At 39.4% G+C, this 20,046-nt stretch overlaps 1 protein-coding gene and 2 long non-coding RNA genes across 3 annotated transcripts; 2 read left to right on the top strand and 1 right to left on the bottom strand.

The window, feature by feature from the left end:
• The first annotated feature begins 161 nt into the window (after positions 1-161).
• On the top strand, positions 162-11,149 carry LOC147756427 (uncharacterized). Its single transcript, XR_015322628.1, has 3 exons — positions 162-302; positions 9,087-9,167; positions 10,402-11,149. It is a non-coding gene; the product is annotated as an uncharacterized LOC147756427 (long non-coding RNA).
• LOC111248495 (uncharacterized) lies at positions 1,865-11,513 on the bottom strand. The gene is made up of 10 exons (XM_086982176.1): positions 11,503-11,513; positions 9,796-9,924; positions 8,469-8,794; positions 8,234-8,292; positions 7,413-7,679; positions 7,009-7,211; positions 6,177-6,323; positions 5,491-5,583; positions 5,030-5,290; positions 1,865-2,814 (listed from the first exon to the last, which is right to left on the bottom strand). The coding sequence occupies exons 5-10, from the start codon at positions 7,543-7,545 to the stop codon at positions 2,347-2,349; spliced, it is 1,305 nt and encodes a 434-aa protein (XP_086838302.1). The 5' UTR covers positions 7,546-7,679; positions 8,234-8,292; positions 8,469-8,794; positions 9,796-9,924; positions 11,503-11,513; the 3' UTR covers positions 1,865-2,346.
• Positions 11,514-16,288: 4,775 nt separating this feature from the next.
• LOC147756428 (uncharacterized) lies at positions 16,289-18,819 on the top strand. The gene is made up of 2 exons (XR_015322630.1): positions 16,289-16,504; positions 18,239-18,819. It is a non-coding gene; the product is annotated as an uncharacterized LOC147756428 (long non-coding RNA).
• The last annotated feature ends 1,227 nt before the right edge of the window (positions 18,820-20,046 follow it).

A 20,046-nucleotide genomic window follows, 5' to 3' on the forward strand; every position in this document is an offset into this window, starting at 1 on the left:
TCATAAGGTCGCTGGACGAGCCTAATCAATGGAGAGGGAATGAATACCTCAATACATTTGTATGACACTATTCAAGTCACAATGGAAGGATGTGTATTGTGATCACTTGGGCTTGAACATGTGCTTTTTGAAAAGCGTTTTCACTCCTCGAGAAAGAACATTGGGTTCGCGAAAATTGTGGCGAGATATCCTCGTGCGATTCCGCCAAGTGATTAAACAAATCAGAAGAAACCCTTTCGTCTAAGTTAACTGTCGTGTTGTTTGCTACTGGATCAGAAAGGGTGTCGACCCCTAACCCCCAGGTAAGTCTCTCCTTCAAGGCGTTTCCGATTAAGCTGCTAGAAGTACCGTCCCTCGAAAGCTTGGCCAACTGTACTTAATGACGGCGAACAATTCTTTTAAGCTGAGCTACCTATGGTCGGACGAAGGTGTTTATGAAAAAAGTGTTTATATAGAGAAAAATGATGATCACAATTAGATAGAAGCTTGCAACAGTCATAATCAGTCTAACAAATTAGTTCCAGATGCTCTTCTCCTTTTGCCGAGAATCTTTGACGTGCGGACTTCGTTCATACAATAGATTTGTTTCAAATGCAAGTAGTTTTACTATAAGTGACACGATCGAAACGGTGCCATCTTGAGGCTGTCGCCTAGGACACGATCAGTTGTTTCAGAGAGGCACAAGGACGTCTTAAGTAAACGTCTGCGGGTGATAAAGTTTTCTAATGGCACCAAAGTTACCGAAGCAGCGCTAGCCACTCCTCCAATTCATCTATTTACAAGACTCCCCAGTGATCATTAACGTTTCAGGTTCAGTAAACTGCTATTGGAATCTCAGTTATATTCGTTACCTTACGTGACTAGATCCCAGTCTAGGCCCTACATGGGCTTCTAATTTAACTAACTAGAGATCTGCAAGATTCCAGATAAAGTGAGCTTTTTTTTTCGACCGGTACAGATAATCCCGCCGTATGTTTACACCCGATTTTAGATCTATACCATCTTACGTGTCTTCAAGTTTAGCAAACGAACGAGTAACTTCTGCACCATCATAGTGATTTAAAAAAAATCTGACCCACTTTATAAGAATGTGTTATCTATCTATATGGAAAGATCATCTATCCCATAAAAACAAGCCTTACCGATCTCCCAAAACGCGGTCCTGCGAGTTCGTAAAGCTGCAAAAGGTCTTCCGTATTTTTAATGCGTTTAAACACTGCAACATCGATCCACATGGCCGATTTTGCAATCCATAGCTTTCAATCTGCGACCTTATGCCATTTCACGAGTACTTATGTATTAGACAGTCTTCAGGACCGCTTTCTTTACTTCGGAGATCGATAATGAACTTTATAAGGTCAGGAAAAGGTTTTCAGTAATCTTCATCCAACGGCTCTGTCATTACTAGTTACTACCGAGCCAGTTGTTCGCTTATATTACGGTAAATTGCGTGTGAGGTATCTCTTCTTTAAATTAGATCTTCTCCCTCCTCGTTCTTAGATGATTTTAAATGTTTTCTTTCTTTTGATTATTCCTTTGAATCTTTTTCCATTTTAAAAAGGGCTCTTTTTATATATATATATTTTGAGGCGTTCATCTGCTATAATTGTCCCAGGGTAGTTTGAAATATGTTACCTTCTGAAGTTCAGCGATGTACTTTTTTCATGTTTCTTTATTGTACATTTTATATTCAAATGGATTTTTATTAGTTCAATATAATTCGGTTGTTAGAAAGTGTGTAATTAGAATATGTCTGAAATGTCTTGTTTTTGCTTGACTTCGTCGTGACTAATTTACTTTTTTCTTCCACTTCCACTTTATTATGTTGTTTATATAATCACCAGTTGAATATGATTACAATAACTTGTGCTGTATACGACATTTTTTATTACTACAATCATGTTGAATTGTCACACGTTTCAATAGACGGGTTATATGCCAGGGAAAAAGGAGAACGCTAAGCCGTTAACTGGTTCCACAAGGGTACGCAGTATAAAAGTGACAATATGAAAAGTTAGTAAAAGTGTTTGAAATAACAGTTTCATCAATCTGTACCTATTTTAGGAATCATATAACACTTGCAATCAGAGATATCTAAGAATACCGTCTTTGAGCCAATATTTTTGGTAGCAGTTAACAAGACAGCATACTCTAGCCAAGTTTTCTAATATACCTATTCGGTTCCTGTTTCGAAACAGTTCTAGCTCGTCGGAAATTTTATGTTAAACACCGAATTAAAATACATAATGTCGAGATAGGTTTTTCCTGCTTTTTTTTTTGTTTTTTATCGCTTCTGTTGTTGTTGTTGTTATATGAGCAAAAATATGTTGATGGAAATATGTTAATTCAGTCGGAATCAGTAATTGAAAGAATCGGGATATCACTAGTAAGGCTCCGATTTGAATCTAGGATGGGATGGTAAAGACGTCTCTGTTTTGGCGCTCTACCGGTCTCTGTTTGTTTATTAGGCGCGCCCTGTTTTACCGAGCTTGTTGATGTCACAGGCTCGACGCGGCTGACTTGGGACGCGTTACTCGTCAGAGCACTCTTCTGTGACTTCTTTGTCTTTCTGGCTGGCCGTTGTCTTTCTGAGGGGGGCACCCACCCACTATCATCAGATGATTGTTGATCTTCTTTCATAAATGACTGAATCGAATGCATGGCCATTTGACGTTTCTGACCAAAACTCGACACATTTAATTGAGATGATTGAGACTTGGAGGAAGTTACACTACATGGAAGCTTGTTTAGCGTCCTTTTCAACGCGCTAGTTGGCGTGCTGTCCGTTTTCGTAGGTAACTTAGATTCGTCTCCCTGAAAACATCTTAAGACTTATTTCATTTGTTTGTTTTATCGATATTTTAATAATCGTTGAAATATCTTATCTATTGTTATAGGCCTGTACGCGCTCTTGAAAGTTTATGGGGTACACTACATTCTAAGCGCGGTGGATTCGAGACGGTTGTTGCCATAGGAAATAGTTATATCGTGAAGCGCGACTGAAATTATTTAACAGAATAAAGACTCTTCTTTGGAAGCCCCATCGTAATACGCGCCCCCTCACTCCACGTCCTTATCAGTTCGTCCTCATGTTTATGGATTACGTACAGGAAGTGTACGTTGTGGATATGCCGTGAGGAGACACGGTATATTCGGGATGGATAACTGGATATGATAGAGCATTATTTAACCAGTCTCACAAATGGTTTCGACCCCGATGGCTTTCCCTCCACGCCCTTTTTCATGGCCTCCATATATATTACTTTGAATACGATTTCAGCTCGCCAATTAACAAACGGATTCTTTCTATCTGTCAAACATGTGGGATGATAATAAAGCGTTTGGCCCAATTTAAAGTTATTTTAACAATGGTTCTATTTATTAGCGCAGTTCCATCGACTATAGGTTAGAAAGTTTTTAATTTCCTTTTAGGCGTGCGCACTCCAAATATCTGTATGCACTGCAAGGTATATACATATATATTCAACCTCTCTCTGGTAGATCATAAAGGCTAGTACATGGAAGCATTTGTTAAAAACAAATCTTACGTAGACAATTTTGGGAAGATCATACACAATATATTTTGGGCCTGTAAATATGCTAAGCCTTTCTAGGCTTCCGAGCGATATCATATGGGATCATCGACGGGCGTGGTCTTTATTGCACTGTTCCCTTTATCTGATACATGTATACGTTTAACCTACTTCATGAAAATTCGGAGTGGCATAGAGCTTAGAGTGGAAGCCGTGGAATGTGTACCTAGTTGCAGCATGGCAACTCGAGCGGTTTACTTCTTGTGGTTCTCTGTAGTTGTAGATTCATAGAATTCTACATCTACATCCGCTCATGTTCCCTACCAACTGGCGAAGTGCTTGCTAAAGGCTGGGGAAGACGTGGATTTAAATCTTCAATGAACAGGGATGTTCTAGCGAGGTGGTAAAATAGCCGATTTCCTACAGTGCGGTGAGGTCCGAGCACACGTCTAGTAAAGGCAGCTCTGAGCTAACTTTGTTGCTTTAATTTTACAAGAATGTCATATTATGCGTATGCGGTATGCAACCCGCTTTTTCTTTTGAAGCGGAATACTCCGATGGTCGGCAGCGATTGAGCTACCATAGCCTTTCTGCACCTCTCCGAAACGTACGACAAAAAACGTTTACCGTTGAACGAAACAAGTATCTTGAGTTAGAGACAACTGCCTACGGAAGCAAGGGCGACTCCGTAATAGAAAGCGCGTCTTGGGAAACAGTTTGCACTCCTCTCCTACACATCATCGCTAGAAACCTCGTTAAACTTACAGTAAAGCTGAGAATATTTGCAGTTCTATCTAGCTAATCCTCTTTAGTGGATACAGGAATGGCGGCTCCGATAGAAAGCTAGGTAGTCAGCTTAAATGATTTCCCTCACGTGGCTTCCCGAACTCTTGGACCATCATTAGCAAATCCCTCAAAAGTGCGGGAAACAGTAAAGGGCTGAGTGCATTCCACAGCGGGAGGTCCGGTTTTCGAGACGATGATTGAAGCTCTGCCACACGCCATCGTAAATCCTTATCGATACATAAAATTTGATTCTAATAAAGACCTAACTAATGGGCTAGTAATAATACTGAAGTAACGATTAAGATAGGAACTGAACATTAACGGGAAGCAATTTTGGCGGAATGGGTCCTCCCGTCGGGATCAAGCCCCACACTTATCAGCCCACGCTAAACGGACATTGTTCTGCTTGACTCAATAGTGCATAACAAGTGTTACTCGAATCCTGCTGCGAAGAGAGTGGTAATGAATATGTTCTTCCACTGTATCTTTTTTATATCACCGAATATAACTGCGATGTAAATAAGACAAAAATAAAGAAACGCAAAAACGGTTCTCGTTGGGAATTATAGCTATTTGAAAGTAGATAGAAACGTCGAACTTGAACTTTTGTCCGAAATGTTGTAAATCAGCTGCGTCTTATTGATATCAATTCCTTTTTGTGCAATGATATGAACGTGCAGCGCACGTATGTACTTAGTACTTCTGTTTACCTGTTTACATAGTGAGATAGGCTCCTGCTTATCGTAGAGGCTTATATTCGACTGTTGCTGCTGTGAAGAATCTCGCTCTTGTTTAACTGATCTGATTGTTGCAGATCGAGTCCCTAGAACAGGTGGGCACATAAGATTCCCTAGCGAATACTGTTTATAGTTGTGCTCACTTTCGCTAGAAATGACGATGGCATCTTCCCTAGACACCTCTAGTATGCGATCGCTTAAAGCCGAATGTTGGATAAAAGGGCCACTGAAATCCTGGATCATATGCCGTAAAACAAACAGATATTATTGCATGTTATTATTTTATCGTATTCGGGCTTCTGGTTCTGTTAGGGCAACTAAGATTGCTGTTGGGACTTCGTAATTTTAATAGCCGCAAAAACAATGCAACTTCGCATAAACTTCTTATCCCCCCCCTCTCCCCACCCCTAAATACGAATCGCATCGCGCTGTACCTGAGAAGGTCTTGGAAATTTCTTTGCATTCGGACTGCTATTATTATGGTTGAAGGCTGGTAACTTGTTGAAATCCACCTCGAAGATAGCACCCTTTTAATTAAAAAAAAAAACCGACGTTAAATTTCCGTGTTATGTTTCGTAGTGCTAGATTCAAAGCGTGCCCCTCGTGAACCTATAAACATCGAGAGGTCCTACAGAACGTTGTGGTGCTCCTTGTCTAAAGGCATGAAGCTCTTTAGCGGGCAAATTTTAGACGAAGAAATGGCCGAACTATCGGCCGCTTCTGCGTCCATGGTTATGTAAATCGTTACAAGTGAGGTATGCTTGTTCCTGCCTCGAGCCTTTACAGGTCTGAGGATTTTCCTTTTTTTAACCTTTGACGAGGGTACAGCTACCGAAGGCATTACAGATTCGTTAACAATTTACTTTTGAAAATCGTTAGTTATTTACATATGCGGATATCAAAATAGATCTCTCTCATGAGCTCGCAAATATAATACCACTGCGCGCGTTTATAATCACACGAAGTCCACGAGAATATATGAGCTTTAATAGATACCTTAATAAACGCGAATACACTGATCTTCAACGACGAACGTTAAATCATAGTTAATTCCATACGTAACATATATAGATACTAGCATGCAAATGTAAAACATCATCTTCCAATTAGTCTATAATACCCTAACGGGTCCATTGGGCTGTTCTTCATGACAGCATTTCTGAGCTCGAGTTTGTTCAAGGGATCTCGTAATTTCGTAAATCTCTGTTGCAATCGCTTCGCACAGTCTACCCTTGCAAATCCTTTCCATATCACTCACATCTTCCAACTGCAATGATACACAATAGCCGTTAATGTTGAAAACCGATGTTTTTTGGAGTTCGGCATCCTTGGACAAAGTTTTTACTCGGTTATTATCTATATTATTATATACTTATTATATTATATATATAGACCCTCGATAGTCATCACAATTTTTATTATCACTTCCACTAATCGTACACACTTCAGAGAATAACGGCCAATAACGGGAATAAACCAAACAGTGGAAGTTCGAGACAAGTCCATATATTAACAGCACTTGTCCTAGCATAATGTGCCTCGTCTACCAACATCAAGTTCCTGAGATCGAAGCTCTATTGTGGAACTTCGACAAGGGGAAAACTGCAGCTTCAGCAACGAGCAGAAAGATTTGTTTAATCATTGAGTAGAATCGCTCGGCTCAACGCAGCTTCTCATACCGACAATAGCTAAACGCTGTACGTTAAACGTATGTTTGTCAATGACTTAGCACGTAGAGGTTAACACGCAAAGGTTACGAACGGTAGCAGAATATTATTCTTGCGTTCATTTGCCTTTAGCAGATTTTTTTTCTTAAAGCCAACCTATCAGCTTCGAAAACTCTGGATAAAACAAATCTGATCAAGTAAGTTCCACATTTTTTTGAAGGAATCTTTTTGATTAAATAGTTAACTTGTCCTTTTTCTAATACTGTATTTTGTCTTACGGCAAACCTGGAAATCTGTTTGGGCTGTCGAATGTTTAACCACTACGGCTTTTCTGTCGTAAAGTTTTAATGCTTGTTGAACGTCGTTGAGCTTCTGAAGAAACAGGCCACGCGGGTCGTGCAGCACGTAGTCGTCAGCAGACCAGTCAAATCGAGGTAAACAAATCGTATTTTCGGCTGCGTTCTGTAGTGTAATTACGGCGCTCTCATCTGTGCGCAGTCGGCATAAGTAAAGACATGTTTAAAAAAAGCAGGAAACACTTATATTCTCGTAACACAATAAACTCTAATGATTAGCCGCGAACTTCATCATTCATAACTTAGAAAACAACCTAAATATACGCTGATATGTAGAGCCCATTCGAAGGAATACTATTTTTCAAAATTAGTTCCCTAGAAGATGTTACGTACTGAAGGTTTTGTTAAGATAATCAGCCCGTGAGTAACAAGCCTGCACGAACCGTCCGATCAGCCGATCTAAGCGGCAATGCGACATCTCGATGAAATCTGCTTGATCTCGCAGTGCCGAGACTGAAGAAATCATTTCAGCGACCTGCTCCCTAGCAGCATCTCTGCTTTGCCATAGTCCACTAAGCGAATTTTGTTCAATGTCCGATATTTCTCTAGATATCTTCAGTTCCTCCTCTTTGCAATCCACCACCTTTTTAGAAATCGTCTCTGCCGAACACAGCATGAGTACATTGACAAAAGAAGCACTGACTTAGACTCACCGAGTGTGATTAACGCATTCATTGATTAAAACATATATAATAAATCTGTGCTACGATGTTATCTGGCATTGCGTCTTTTAGTTTGGCGGTTACGCGCTTGGACTCCATTGATTTGGCTATGTTTGATCATTGCTACTGTGTAGGCTAACATATGGTACAAAATACCATGAATACAATCAATGATTGTTTTCGGTTCCTGCGGACTGGAGTAATAGTCTACTGAGCAGATGAGCCCCCCAGCTTCCAACGCTCTTCGATATCGTAGTTATCTTATTGCGCTTTGCTTTTCAAGAATAGACAAATCATCAGGATTGATACTCAAAAGCACTCTATCCCGCGGCTCATTCGAGCTAACCTAAACTTATATGAGGCATCTATAGAAGCTCTGTTAAGATGCGAAGGGCGCCCATTAGCAAAAACAAATTACGATAACAATTGATACCTTATTAGAGGAGGACAAAAGTGTTAAGGCACATTGGGCTATTTAAAATTTACACTCACCGATCTCTTCAAGAACTTCATCAAGTTTTTTTTTAGCGTTATTTATTCGTTCTTTACATCTGGAAAGAGTTAAATATCGTTATTAAAAGAAATCATAAAATATATGCGGCAATTGTTATTTAATATTGTAAAATGCAGGCATTCGCCATTGTGACTCAGGGTTTCTTTTTTTTGATAAATCATGCGTTAGTGTTTATAAATAATATCACAATGGAGTGAAGAAAACGCTACACACCTAGATTCTTCGTCATCGATTTTTTTACTTGCAGCCTCGTATTCTAACTGAGCATTGACGAGGACTTTGTGACTATTTTCGGCACGCTTTGCCCGCTCGGACCGCTGGTCATCAACTTCTACCTGAATCTGCGAGAGTCTACCATCAAGCGAATTAACCTGCTGCTCAAGTGTTCGGATCTCTTCATCAAGCGAAATTTCAAGTTCAACTTCATTTTTGATTTTATCTTCAAGTTCACTTATCTTTTTGTTCACTTCGGATAACTTTGTGGAGACTTCCTCACACGCGTTTGCTGATAGTTCCAGACTCTCTTGCTCGAGCGATAGCTAACGATTGCAATGAGCGATTCCATTAAGGGGAACAGGGCACATTTTACTATGCAATGACATTAACTATTGTTATGACTATTATTGTCAACTTGCTATAAGTGACAGGCTCTCTACTTACACACGCCATAAATGTCATCTACTTACCAAAGCAAAGTTGTAGGCCTATAATTTGCTTATCCTTCCCTCAATTACAGAAAACTGTACAAAAAAAGGTACACACGAAGTCATGTTACTATGCTTAAACGCCTGAAATCTTGTTAATCCTGTATATCTCGTGCTAACGTTTCAGATGTCCTACAGGTCTACAATTGCCAGCTTTCAACAACTCTTCATCTACAGCCCTGCCTTTTGGTCCTCCTTACGCTGAACGGCAAGATAACTTTAAAGCAGACTAAGTAGAATTTTACCATGAAATTTCGCATGTTTGTCCAATCTTTTTAACGCTGAATAGTGCAGGAATCAGTATGTCTTGTCTAAGAGTATTGAATTTAATGCGACTAGATTTAATGCAAGATCTCGGAAAAACAATTGAGTCTTGGCCAAAAATTGGTCCATGCCGTATGGTATTATGTGGGCTTGGAACCGCCGAAATATAATTGTCCATGTCAACAACTATTACAGTTACACGCGTACTCGTTGATACGAAATGATGGTTCGTATATAAAATCCGAGTTTACATCATTCTAGCTACACCTGTCATTGCTGATTTGAGACTCAAACCGTTTCTGAACCGCATCCGTACACGTGGATGCGCACGATCCGGGATTATCGTTTACCGTAACGTAACACTATCAAATTCGGATAGGCGGTTATTTACTTAAGGCACCGATTAAAGGCCGATACTGAATTATCTCTTTATCTAGTGGGTACTTAGCATGGGATACTAAAGCAGCGAAACGGTAACCAGATTACTCGGTCAGCTACGGCGTTCCTGTCAGTAAAAGGTGTTCGGCAATCACTACATTTAACTGATCATAATATGTATGCGCAAAACTTACCGAACGTTCGCTTTTCTCCAAACGAGATGAGATTCTGATGAGTAAACCTTCAAGCTGGTCGTGCTCAGTCCCGAAGCCTTCGACGGGGTATTGAACAGCTCGCAACTGGCTGACTAATATAGCGTTTTTCTTAAAGCAAAAAACAACCGTGAAAAGTTTGGATAGATACAAGCATTTTGCAGTACTAAAATACATTGCGATTGATAGTTGAAGTAAGCGTGCGTATTGTGTTGTTAGTAGAGGCGATTTTACTTGACCCACTCCTGTCCATCCATATGCCTGTACGCATATGGTGCACGCACATAGATGCTAGACGACACAATTAATTTTAAAGATACAATGTGCTACGCCGCATTGCTACATCAGCAGGGTATCTTTTCATTTTGTGACACGCACCGCAAAGTTAAAGATGGCTGACAGAATGAACTGTAGACCCGGCGAAATTTAAAATAATTTCGAAATGCATAATAAAAGAAAAAGAACAAATGTTGCTAACATCGACTATACGATTTTACCACCTAATAGTAGAATCTCTACATTCTCTCTGTTTTAAAATCTGCTAAATTCTTATCTAATCAGTTAATCCCATGTTTCTACTGTTTCTAGCCACGAACTTGGCCAACTTTTTGATGAACCTCTGCGAACAGAGACATTATTCGTATCGTTATGAGTGTAGATACTTTCCACTCGGTTTCACCTAATCGTTGGGTAACTGCATCGATATAAGATGATGGCAACCGTCCTACGAACCTCTAGAGAACGGACAAAATGGCCGGCCTCGAGTATGAATTGCTTGACAACAAGGTCACGATATTCAATCAGCTCCAGCAGACTTTTCACCGAAGCTTCATGCAGCTGAACCGAATCCATCAATGATGGCAGCCTAAGTATAGCAACAGAAGAAAGAAACTACACAAAGTCATACCCATACAGCCTGCAGTACTGATAGATAGCTATATGCGACAGATATATACAGACTTGGCACATCGTAAGGAACGACCATTGAAAAAGGATTAAGACCAAGGCTAGAGCTTTAAGAAGAACTGAACGCTTGGCAATTGAATCAGTGAGTTTCGGGTTTCAGATTCACAAGGCGGAAAGTTTCAAAATCGCTAGAAAGAAAATTTGCGTTTTTAGTAAAAAAAAAAAAAACAGAAAAAGTTATCTATACATTGATATATTTTTAAAAAGAAGATGTTTATTCTTGCGAGATTGATTTTTTTTCTTATAAGTGTCGTTGAACCAATCTTTAAATCAATCATTGTGGATTCTGTCCGCATGATACAAATTAGGGCAGACATCTTAACAAATGTATAGATATACTAAGAATCCTACTAATAAACACGATAGCCGAGCAACGTATTGTTCCTTTTCAACACTAAATAATTAGGCAGTTCTCCAGGATCAAAGCCCTACTCATAAAACGAGGATCCCTTCATTCAGTATCCTTAGTTTAAGATAACTACCTCTACTCTAGACGTAAAAGATCACCAAAGCATTTCTTTTACATGCTCATAATTCTTGGACAGAATTTCGATAAAGGTCAAGCTTGATTCTTCTGTGTAACTTCTCCACGTTTTGTGCCGTATATGGTATTCTGGAAGGTACTGCTAGGAAGGGAATCCTTTCGATACGTCACGGTCACCGAACTCCGATTTGGTTTTTAATCCTAGTTCATTAATTTAATGTAAATCTAGAAAACCTTACCTCTCCGCAACGATTACTTTTATTGTTTCCAGATCTTGCTCAATTTTGCGGTCTTTCTCCTTGATTTGACCCAGAAGGTTTGCTTTATCCTTATCCATGCTAGCCAGACTGGGTTGGGGCACAATTCTCCTTCTTTGTAGCGATCCTGTCGGGTCCTGCTAGTGAGAAAAATAAATAGAAGTATTAAATGTAATATTATATTGACATATAATACGCCCTAGATAGATATACCCCTTGCAAAATATCTTGTTAGGGTGTAAACTACAATTATACGGTCTGATAGTATCAGGCCGAATTGACGAAGAATTAAGCACTTTAATTAGAGGTAAATCATAATCGCAGGTCACTATTGCTTGAATGATTTAGGAAAACAATCAGTCTATTAAATTAAAGTTCTCTGGTGTTCGGTAACAGGGTCTAACGCCTGCATCGGTTTGTGTGATAGTATTTAGGCTGACCTAGAAAGACAATAAAATTACCTATTATTTGCTTAATGGTGATAACTTGAAAATGTTATGCTTTATTGAGGGTCGACCGTTTTCAGGAGACTTGTCGTTGTTGACCTGGTAAACTTCAATATATAAACACTGTATTTATAAAGAAAAAAAAAAAAACTGATCTTTGGTGACATTATAGAAGTTCGCAGGTATTGCGGTTCTATGTTTATTAAGTGCAAACATATTGAAAAAGAGTAAACACCATTTCTAATTGATTGATGGATTTCAGGAAGCCACACAATTTCAACATAATGGTTAAAAGAAAATGGTTAAAATTTAATATATAGACCAACCCACGCTAATGAAACGCTCTTCATTGTGCCTGATGTTAGAAACTAACGATTAACAATGTGTTTTAATAGATGACTATTGTCTCGCAAAGAAGGGTACTCACACTGCATTGACTAACGGTAGACATTTCTTTAGCGCATGGGCTGCTCTTAGTAGTGTCCAAAATTCTATGCACATACAAACAACATATTTGCACTGTCTCAAATGTTAAGCACCCGCCAAGTTTTGAAACTGTGACTTTTGCGTTATAATTTTGTGCTTAGAAAGCATTAGTGGCGCAGGACTAATATCAGCTGCGTGCACAACAGCCAGGCGAGCGGGCACGGATTAGACTGCATGAAGAAGCGCTCCCTTCCTCAAATACCTGTTAAGTCGTTGTAGTTGACACTTTTCTGCCTTTTCGATTATTAATCACAGTAATTTTGGATTTTGTATAAGCTTGGACGTACAATAGCCATCGAGACACCACCCACATTTATTAAGACACTGATTAACGCATGATGATGAATAAAAGAAAGCAGGCATTGCTTTTCGAGCCATGCCAACAACAAATAACTACATTATACAATTTAGGTGAGTGAAGATGACTATCATTGTTCTTCAATACATATACACATTATTTCTGATAAATAATTTACGCATAAACTAGTTGATTACTCAGCCGTAAATGCCAAGCTCATCCACCCCTCCTCGAGTTTAGATAATAGCAAACTAGTTTATCCTAAAGCAAGTAATATGTATCACTATTATTGAACCATTCTGAACTGTACATCATCATACCTCACAATAAAGGACAGAGACTATATGAAACAATGTATATATCTACCAAAACCCTTAGAGTTCAACGACATCCACCAATACAGACGGCTGATCAATCATTAGCCTGTAACCGCTACAAGTACCTCCTACAACTCGAAAAACATGATTAGAACGTTTTATTGTACAAGCATATGAAGTAATGCATGAATATACCTATACAGAACTTCGCAGGCAGTAAATACAATACTGATGCTGATATCCTGATATACCTGTAAACTTCGTTTGCTCACACAGAAAGTCTTTGATGCGTATTCCTTTAGATAGATCGAAGCTATTTTTCTCTTGAACTTCGTCTCGGAACATAAAATCGTCTCGCATCCTTCAGAGGTTTCATGCGGGCTTTCGGTTGCGGTAAAAGTCTTACTATCATTAATAACGGAATTCGAATGCGGCCAAGTATTTAATAACGGAAACTTTACCAATTTCGATTGGTAAGTGTTTTAACAAGCACGAGTGTCAAAATAGTCAGGATAAGTATTATAATTTCAATCAGGCTATGCAATTTGGCCCCATTTCTGTGTCTCTATATATGAGGTATGATCACGGCGAGCGCAGTTGTCACGCGGTATAGAAAAGGGTGGATGGATACGAGGTGCTTTCAAAGCTCTGCTATTTCCTATTAAGTTTCAATGGGTGAAGTATGAGGTAGGATTAAAGGTTTTTGCTGGCGCCATTGCAACAGGCACTGGCCAGTTCAATGTCAAAATGTATTCTGCCCTTGTCGACAAGAGAAACGCCTTGTCCCTGACAAGGACAACGTGAGCTGTAGCAGCTATATCAAGGACTGGTTATCGATAGAAGGATCGCTTCTGCGTTGATGCATTGACCGTAATTAGGCAGCGTCTACTTGTAATCATCATCAACTTTCTGTAACGCTATCGCATGACACTTTAGTAATACGGATAACGTATCGGCACAACGGACCCATCATACGGAACTGAGTGGGCGACGATTGCCAACCGGGCACTGTCACATGTGCTTATCTGTGCTCATTACGGTGTTTTCGTTCAGTCTATTTTTAAACTTGACGCCGACTAGTGCATGGCAATAAGAACTCCTTTCTGTGTCTTCTTCGTCGAATTTGCAGCCCATGTTGTGTGTCGAGTACAGATCCTTTCGGGAAGATCATTCCACTAGGTCAATAAGCCAGCCGATGTAACAACAATGGAGTAAAGGCTTTATAGTAAGTTAAAAAAAAAAGGCCAACAACGCTTAGGCTACGAGGACCTAAATGTCACCGACTTCTGTCATGTCACCAATGGACGGTAAAAACGACGATGAAAATGACCAATGGACGGTAAAGATGATAAGGCTGGAAACGAATGGATGCATACTTTTGGCACTGTAAACTACGCTTTGCTCCACTTGATCGCCTCTAATCAGACACAATCTTCCAGGGCCTCTTATGATCTAACTGAACAGAAACATAAGAGCGTTGACGAACTGCAATCGCTGTGTGGTAGGCCCACATCTGCAGGTACACGACGGGATAGGGTACAGAGACACGAATCCATGAATATGCCTGGATTGGCAGAGAGTAAATGGAAAAGGGAGAGACAAATCGTGTGAATTAAAACGTGTGAAAAAAAAAATTTTTAAAAATGCGTATACTCTTAACCTGCCGCACAGAGCTATCGCTTAACGGACCTCGATGAAATAAGGGCAAACACTGGCATGCATTCTTACAAGTGCAATTATAAACTAGGTCCAGAAGCACGGCGACGACGAGTAAGGCAGCGTCATGCTATACATAATTCACTTTCAACCATACTGTTCTATCGAAATAGAGCTATACTAACAGGTAGAATTGGATTCAACAGGTTATTGAGTTGTGTGTGAGGTTGCTGAGCTTAGGTGACAGAGCGGACAGACATTAAGCAGTTGTATCGTCGCCAATGAACTGATAGGAACCGAACCAATACTTTACGTTAATTGTGTAGGTGTACCAAAGAGACTATCTAGATCGCTGCGTTTTTCCTGATATCTTCGTATCTCCACTAATCGGCTTGCATGACTTCCACATGTACATGCAGACGTCTTGAACTTTTCCAACTGGAATGTCAATGTTTAATCAACTACAGTTGATCATTCTGAAATAACCATAAGTCTTTCTGTATGTGAAGAATACGGAGGCCATTAACGAACTTTGTGGACACATTCTAAAATGGAAAGCTATGTAACACAGCCATACAATGAGGATAAAGCATGGATAATGTATTTTGTGCATGCAAGTATATATATATATATATAATGGGGGTACGTTTAAGTTCAGATGTCTTGCTTAAAAAGCGTAACATAGCAAAGTCACTCTCTGTGACGCTTCATTTAGTTTTCAACCTTGATCCGTGTTTGATCAGTCTCGTTAGGAATTCTCAAGCCCAGCTTTGAAAAATTTGCCCATCCAGTTTTTGAGGTCCAGGATTTATTGCAAAACGTAATATAAGAAATTTCACACGCACATGATTGGTAAAGGCGGCAGTCCATCGGCGCGAAATTTGAAGAGTATAGTAGATGCGAGAAGGCTTTTATTCAGGCTTTTGCAGGGCGATTTTAATAACGTTTGCCATTATTTGTTCAGCATTCTCATGAATGGAAAACAGCTTAGCCTTATTAGTCTAACAGGCTTATTTCGTCGATGTAGCAACTGGGCTTACACATATTCTTGTAGATCGTTTCTCTTTTTCTCAAGCAAGTTCCCATCAAATGCAAGCCATAGTTATTTCCGACTTAACTCCCGCCGGTACTCATTTTTTCTGCATTATGTAGGCGAATAGATTGATCCGTACAAAATCTTCGTAGGATTTTTTACTAAGGCCGTATGTTGCTTGGCGCAGGACAAGACGTTGAAAACTGGATAGAAGCGGTGGTTCTTAGAGTTTTTCATTCAATCGATAAGGCACTCAGGCTCCTGATTTTTTAAGTGAATTTTATCGAGTAACTGAAGACAGGAACTCGTCTCCTCGGCCAATTTAGCAGTTGGTTGCCGGTTACCTTCTTTCAAGCTTACCACTAAGCAGCCTATATTGACCCTGGATGGTCGACTAAAGTTCAGGTCCCAAATAGTTAACAAACCACATTCCACTTTGGAACAGTCCGTTTAGGCATGGCGTCGACGTCGTGCGTGACATCAATATCCTGAGCTGCCCGGAGGCTTTTTGACTTATGCAAAGGACGAAATGGAGCAGGTATCAAAATGCCTTTTTTCATTTATCCTTGACATTTGAAATTGAAGGTAAAATGTCGTTCGCTGGACAATCAAATTACAAATAAGCTTAAGGAAAAGCAAGCAGCGCTTCCAAATATATTGAAGTAGAGGAAGTGGACAGCTAAAACGAGAAAGGAACATCTGAAGAAAAGATTCGCCAATACTTTCCAAACATTATCCTCATGACAAAGTACGTATTTACTTTTCTTCATGTTTCAGACTACATTTATGGAATATATTTAGCTGTTTGTGCCGAGTGTGAAGGACGCAAGCGTATGCCGTTAGTGCGTTTTGCTCATTTTAGGCCGTCGTAGAATTGCTTAACGCACAATATCTGGTTCGATAGCTCCGGCTTGTGAGTAACTGATTGATCTACCAATGAAAGGGGATCGATGGTGCAGTGCGAATGCGACGGCCAAGGAAGGGCAGGCAAAACCAGGCCTAGTATTAGCTAGAACATTGAAGAATTGAAAAGTCAAATATATACTTCCATCACGATTTAAAGCTGAAACGGGCTTTACAGACGATCAACGTTGAAGTTTCAAATAATATGTAGGCCTTATTATCATACACGTTTCGCACACAGCAGAAGTCAGAGTGCCGCAACCATGCTACCCGCATTCGGATCGACTTTTTGATGCACGCGTTTTTGGGATGAAGCCAAATCGCGTTACGGGTTCTGTAGCCAGTATTGGCCATTTTGTGCCTAAATAGCTTTTGATTTAAAATGAATAGTCGTGCGGGACTCCCAGTCTTCATTAGTCAACAGATACATTCGGTCTGTGCCATGGCAATCAATGTTGTATTTATTTCCATTCACCATAGGTAACAAGCAGCACATTGTCGATTGACATCAGTTCTTTAAAAAGTAGCGATAATCTTAAATACTCTTTCGGTAACAATATGAGTTATTGCTTCGCCGGGCTGACGAGGACATCAGGTTTCCATTTTCTTCATTTACTTCATTCATTATTACGACGTTGTTGTTGTCCCATTAACATCAATACCTTTAGTATTCGGCAGGCCTTGTGACGCATAGTCTTACCATTTCTACTGCTTCGGTAAAAGGTGCCGATGGATTGTAAACATAAGTGACACCGTAGACTAACTGTCTGCCAAATTGTCAAATGCAAAAAAAAAATATGTGCGTCTCGATTCCCATATTAACCTGATCTAGCGCTGTAGCCAATAGTAACGAAAAGTCTGCAGGGAACAGGATCGATGATATAGTAAAAAAAACTTTGGCTGTCCCGACAATTAAATGTTAAAAGCATTTTGAAGACCCGGAAAAACTATCAAACAACGCTTCAACGAGGACAACTTCGATTAGGGCGATGAAGTACATATTTTGTAAATATGGAACAGATGACTCATTTGTTCTTAAATAAAGGGTTACATGCGCCCTTCAGCGACTTCTGCGTGCGACTTCATTAGGGCTGCCGCGATTTAATAATGGCGGTTCGATGTTCCCAGATCTAGAAGAATCATATCTTATCGTATTACTTGCCTTCAAGCTTTTCCCTGATTATTCTTCTGGTTATTGTTCTAACCTAAGTGAAAGGCCCGAGAGAGCGTACGACCGTAGCGCGTTAATTTGCATTTTTAGATGTTCTAGATCATTTCACGTGCATATATAGAATTTATTAACTGGATAAAAGAGATGTATACTGTGATACCGTAGGATATATATGTCCGCGCCTCTTCATTGCTAAATATTTTCATATATTTACTGTAACCAGTGCATCACAAACTGAGCAATATTTATTGTATAAATATTTCTTAATATAATATATTAATTAATTATATTATATTAATATATTATATTAAGATATATATATATATATATAAAATAAATTAATAATATAAATATCACTTAAGCAAATTTACTTAGGGAATCAACGAGTATTTGATGCAAAAATTTCAGGCAGCTGACAGAACTCGATCCTTAGCGGAGAAACAAGCCCCGAAGCCGTTGTTCTAACCTCTCGGCCAATGACCACGACTACAGGAGTTCACGAGGCTTCACTTGCCTTACTTAAAACTTACTTAAGACAGTCAACCACTTGATTAAGCGGGATTGACTGGGTAGGTTTCTAAAAACACACCCTATCTACGCCTTCGAAGAGCTTAACTTACCAATCAAAAGAGAGAGAGAAATCTGAAGGCTATGTTTTTTACAGAAAAACCTGTGAAAAAAAGATTTATACATGCGCTAGATAGTCGAGTAAAGGGATGGTACAGCAACTTTGGTCCACACGTAGTGCTTTAGAAAGATGTTCGTACTTGTAGAACTGACACATCGTAAGACTAATGTGCCTTCGCTGGTCAGCCGAACATACTGTGTTCAATATCCTTTAGAGGAAGTTAAATGGCGTCAATTATATACGCTTGTAAGCTAGTTAGATTCACAGGGCAAACATTACAGTAAATATCAGTTAAACCTTATTCATACACTTTATATATACACAAGCTAACGACACAATAAAATACTTTGTTTCATATGGATTATGTGATTTTTGTTAAGTTTGTAAAACTTTTAGTAGTTCGAGTAACTTCTCACAAATATTAAACATGGAAAGACAAAGCGGATTTTCCCTGCTTGTGGAGCATTTGCACCTGTCGTCAGCCTCGTGAGAGCCCTGTTCGCTCTTGAGTCTACGGAAAACCTCGCATACGGTGAAGTAGATCATGACATTTCAGTTTAGTAAATTCGCTTCTTTCCATTAGTCGTTTCTTATTGATACCGGAAAATTTTCGCTTCAAAGTTCTAACATTAGCCTTATAGGTTTCTTATGCTAGGGGCTTAAGGTAACAACGCAGATCCTTGGACAGCAGAGGCAACTTCAGGACATTATATGTAATCCCAATACAGTGTCTTGATTAGGGACCATTCGGCCTTGTAAGCTAATGGAGCCTTGCATCAATTTATTTGTTTCGAAAAACATATAAATTCAGCTCGTTATAAACTCGCCGCAAAATAAGGCTATACATGCCAGGGTATATAAATATTAAAGATCGTATTGGAAAATGTCAATCATCTAATAAAACTCGAGGAAAAATGTTGACCCTCCTAAAAAGCTGTATGTGATTGCAATCAGTTTTGCAAAAAAGGATCATTGTTCGTCTATGACAGGTTCTCAGGTTGCTTAACCTATTAAGGTGCTGAGAAATCGGAATTGTGAATGATCCATGACATTGGCACATCCAACGGTAATTGTGATACAAAAAATCGTCCATGATCGACCATGATTTATGTTTGTGACAGTTCAGAATATGATACATTGATAGGTGATATTGCCTACGCTTGACGGTACGCTATGGTAACCTGATCACTACTGTTTCTTCGTAAAAGACAAGCTTGTTTAATATGACTAAATGTAATAACTTTTAAAAACACAATTTGCTTTTGCTCTGGAAAATACGCCTTGGGGTTACTTTAAACTTTGGGGGGTAGAAAATCGAACTGATCTGTTTATTTTGTCGTTATACTTGATTTTCACTTGAATTTCAAGGAGATGCACAAAAGTATAGCAAGTTAAACGGATTTTTAGAGATTTGCTCAGCAGACGACATATAGCAAGACAAGTTCCATTGAGCACGTGGCCTCACAAACACACGTCTGATGAATTCAGAGAGTCTGCTACCACCCATTTTCCTTTATTAAAATTCCCATATAACAGCTTATCCCTCGCTCCTGTTCGCCGTACTTTGATCTTACATCGAGGAAGTAAA

This window comes from Varroa destructor, unplaced genomic scaffold (genome assembly GCF_002443255.2).
Source record: "Varroa destructor unplaced genomic scaffold, Vdes_3.0 BEIS01000003.1, whole genome shotgun sequence".
Lineage (NCBI taxonomy): Eukaryota > Metazoa > Arthropoda > Arachnida > Mesostigmata > Varroidae > Varroa > Varroa destructor.

Coding starts and splice junctions, on each gene's coding strand:
- LOC111248495 (XM_086982176.1), bottom strand. CDS start 7,545: ATGATTTCTTCAGTCTCGGCACTGCGAGATCAAGCAGATTTCATCGAG. Junction 7,212..7,412: donor TTATCTTAACAAAACCTTCA/GTACGTAACATC, acceptor GACTGCGCACAG/ATGAGAGCGCCGTAATTACA. Junction 6,324..7,008: donor CAGCCCAAACAGATTTCCAG/GTTTGCCGTAAG, acceptor GTATCATTGCAG/TTGGAAGATGTGAGTGATAT.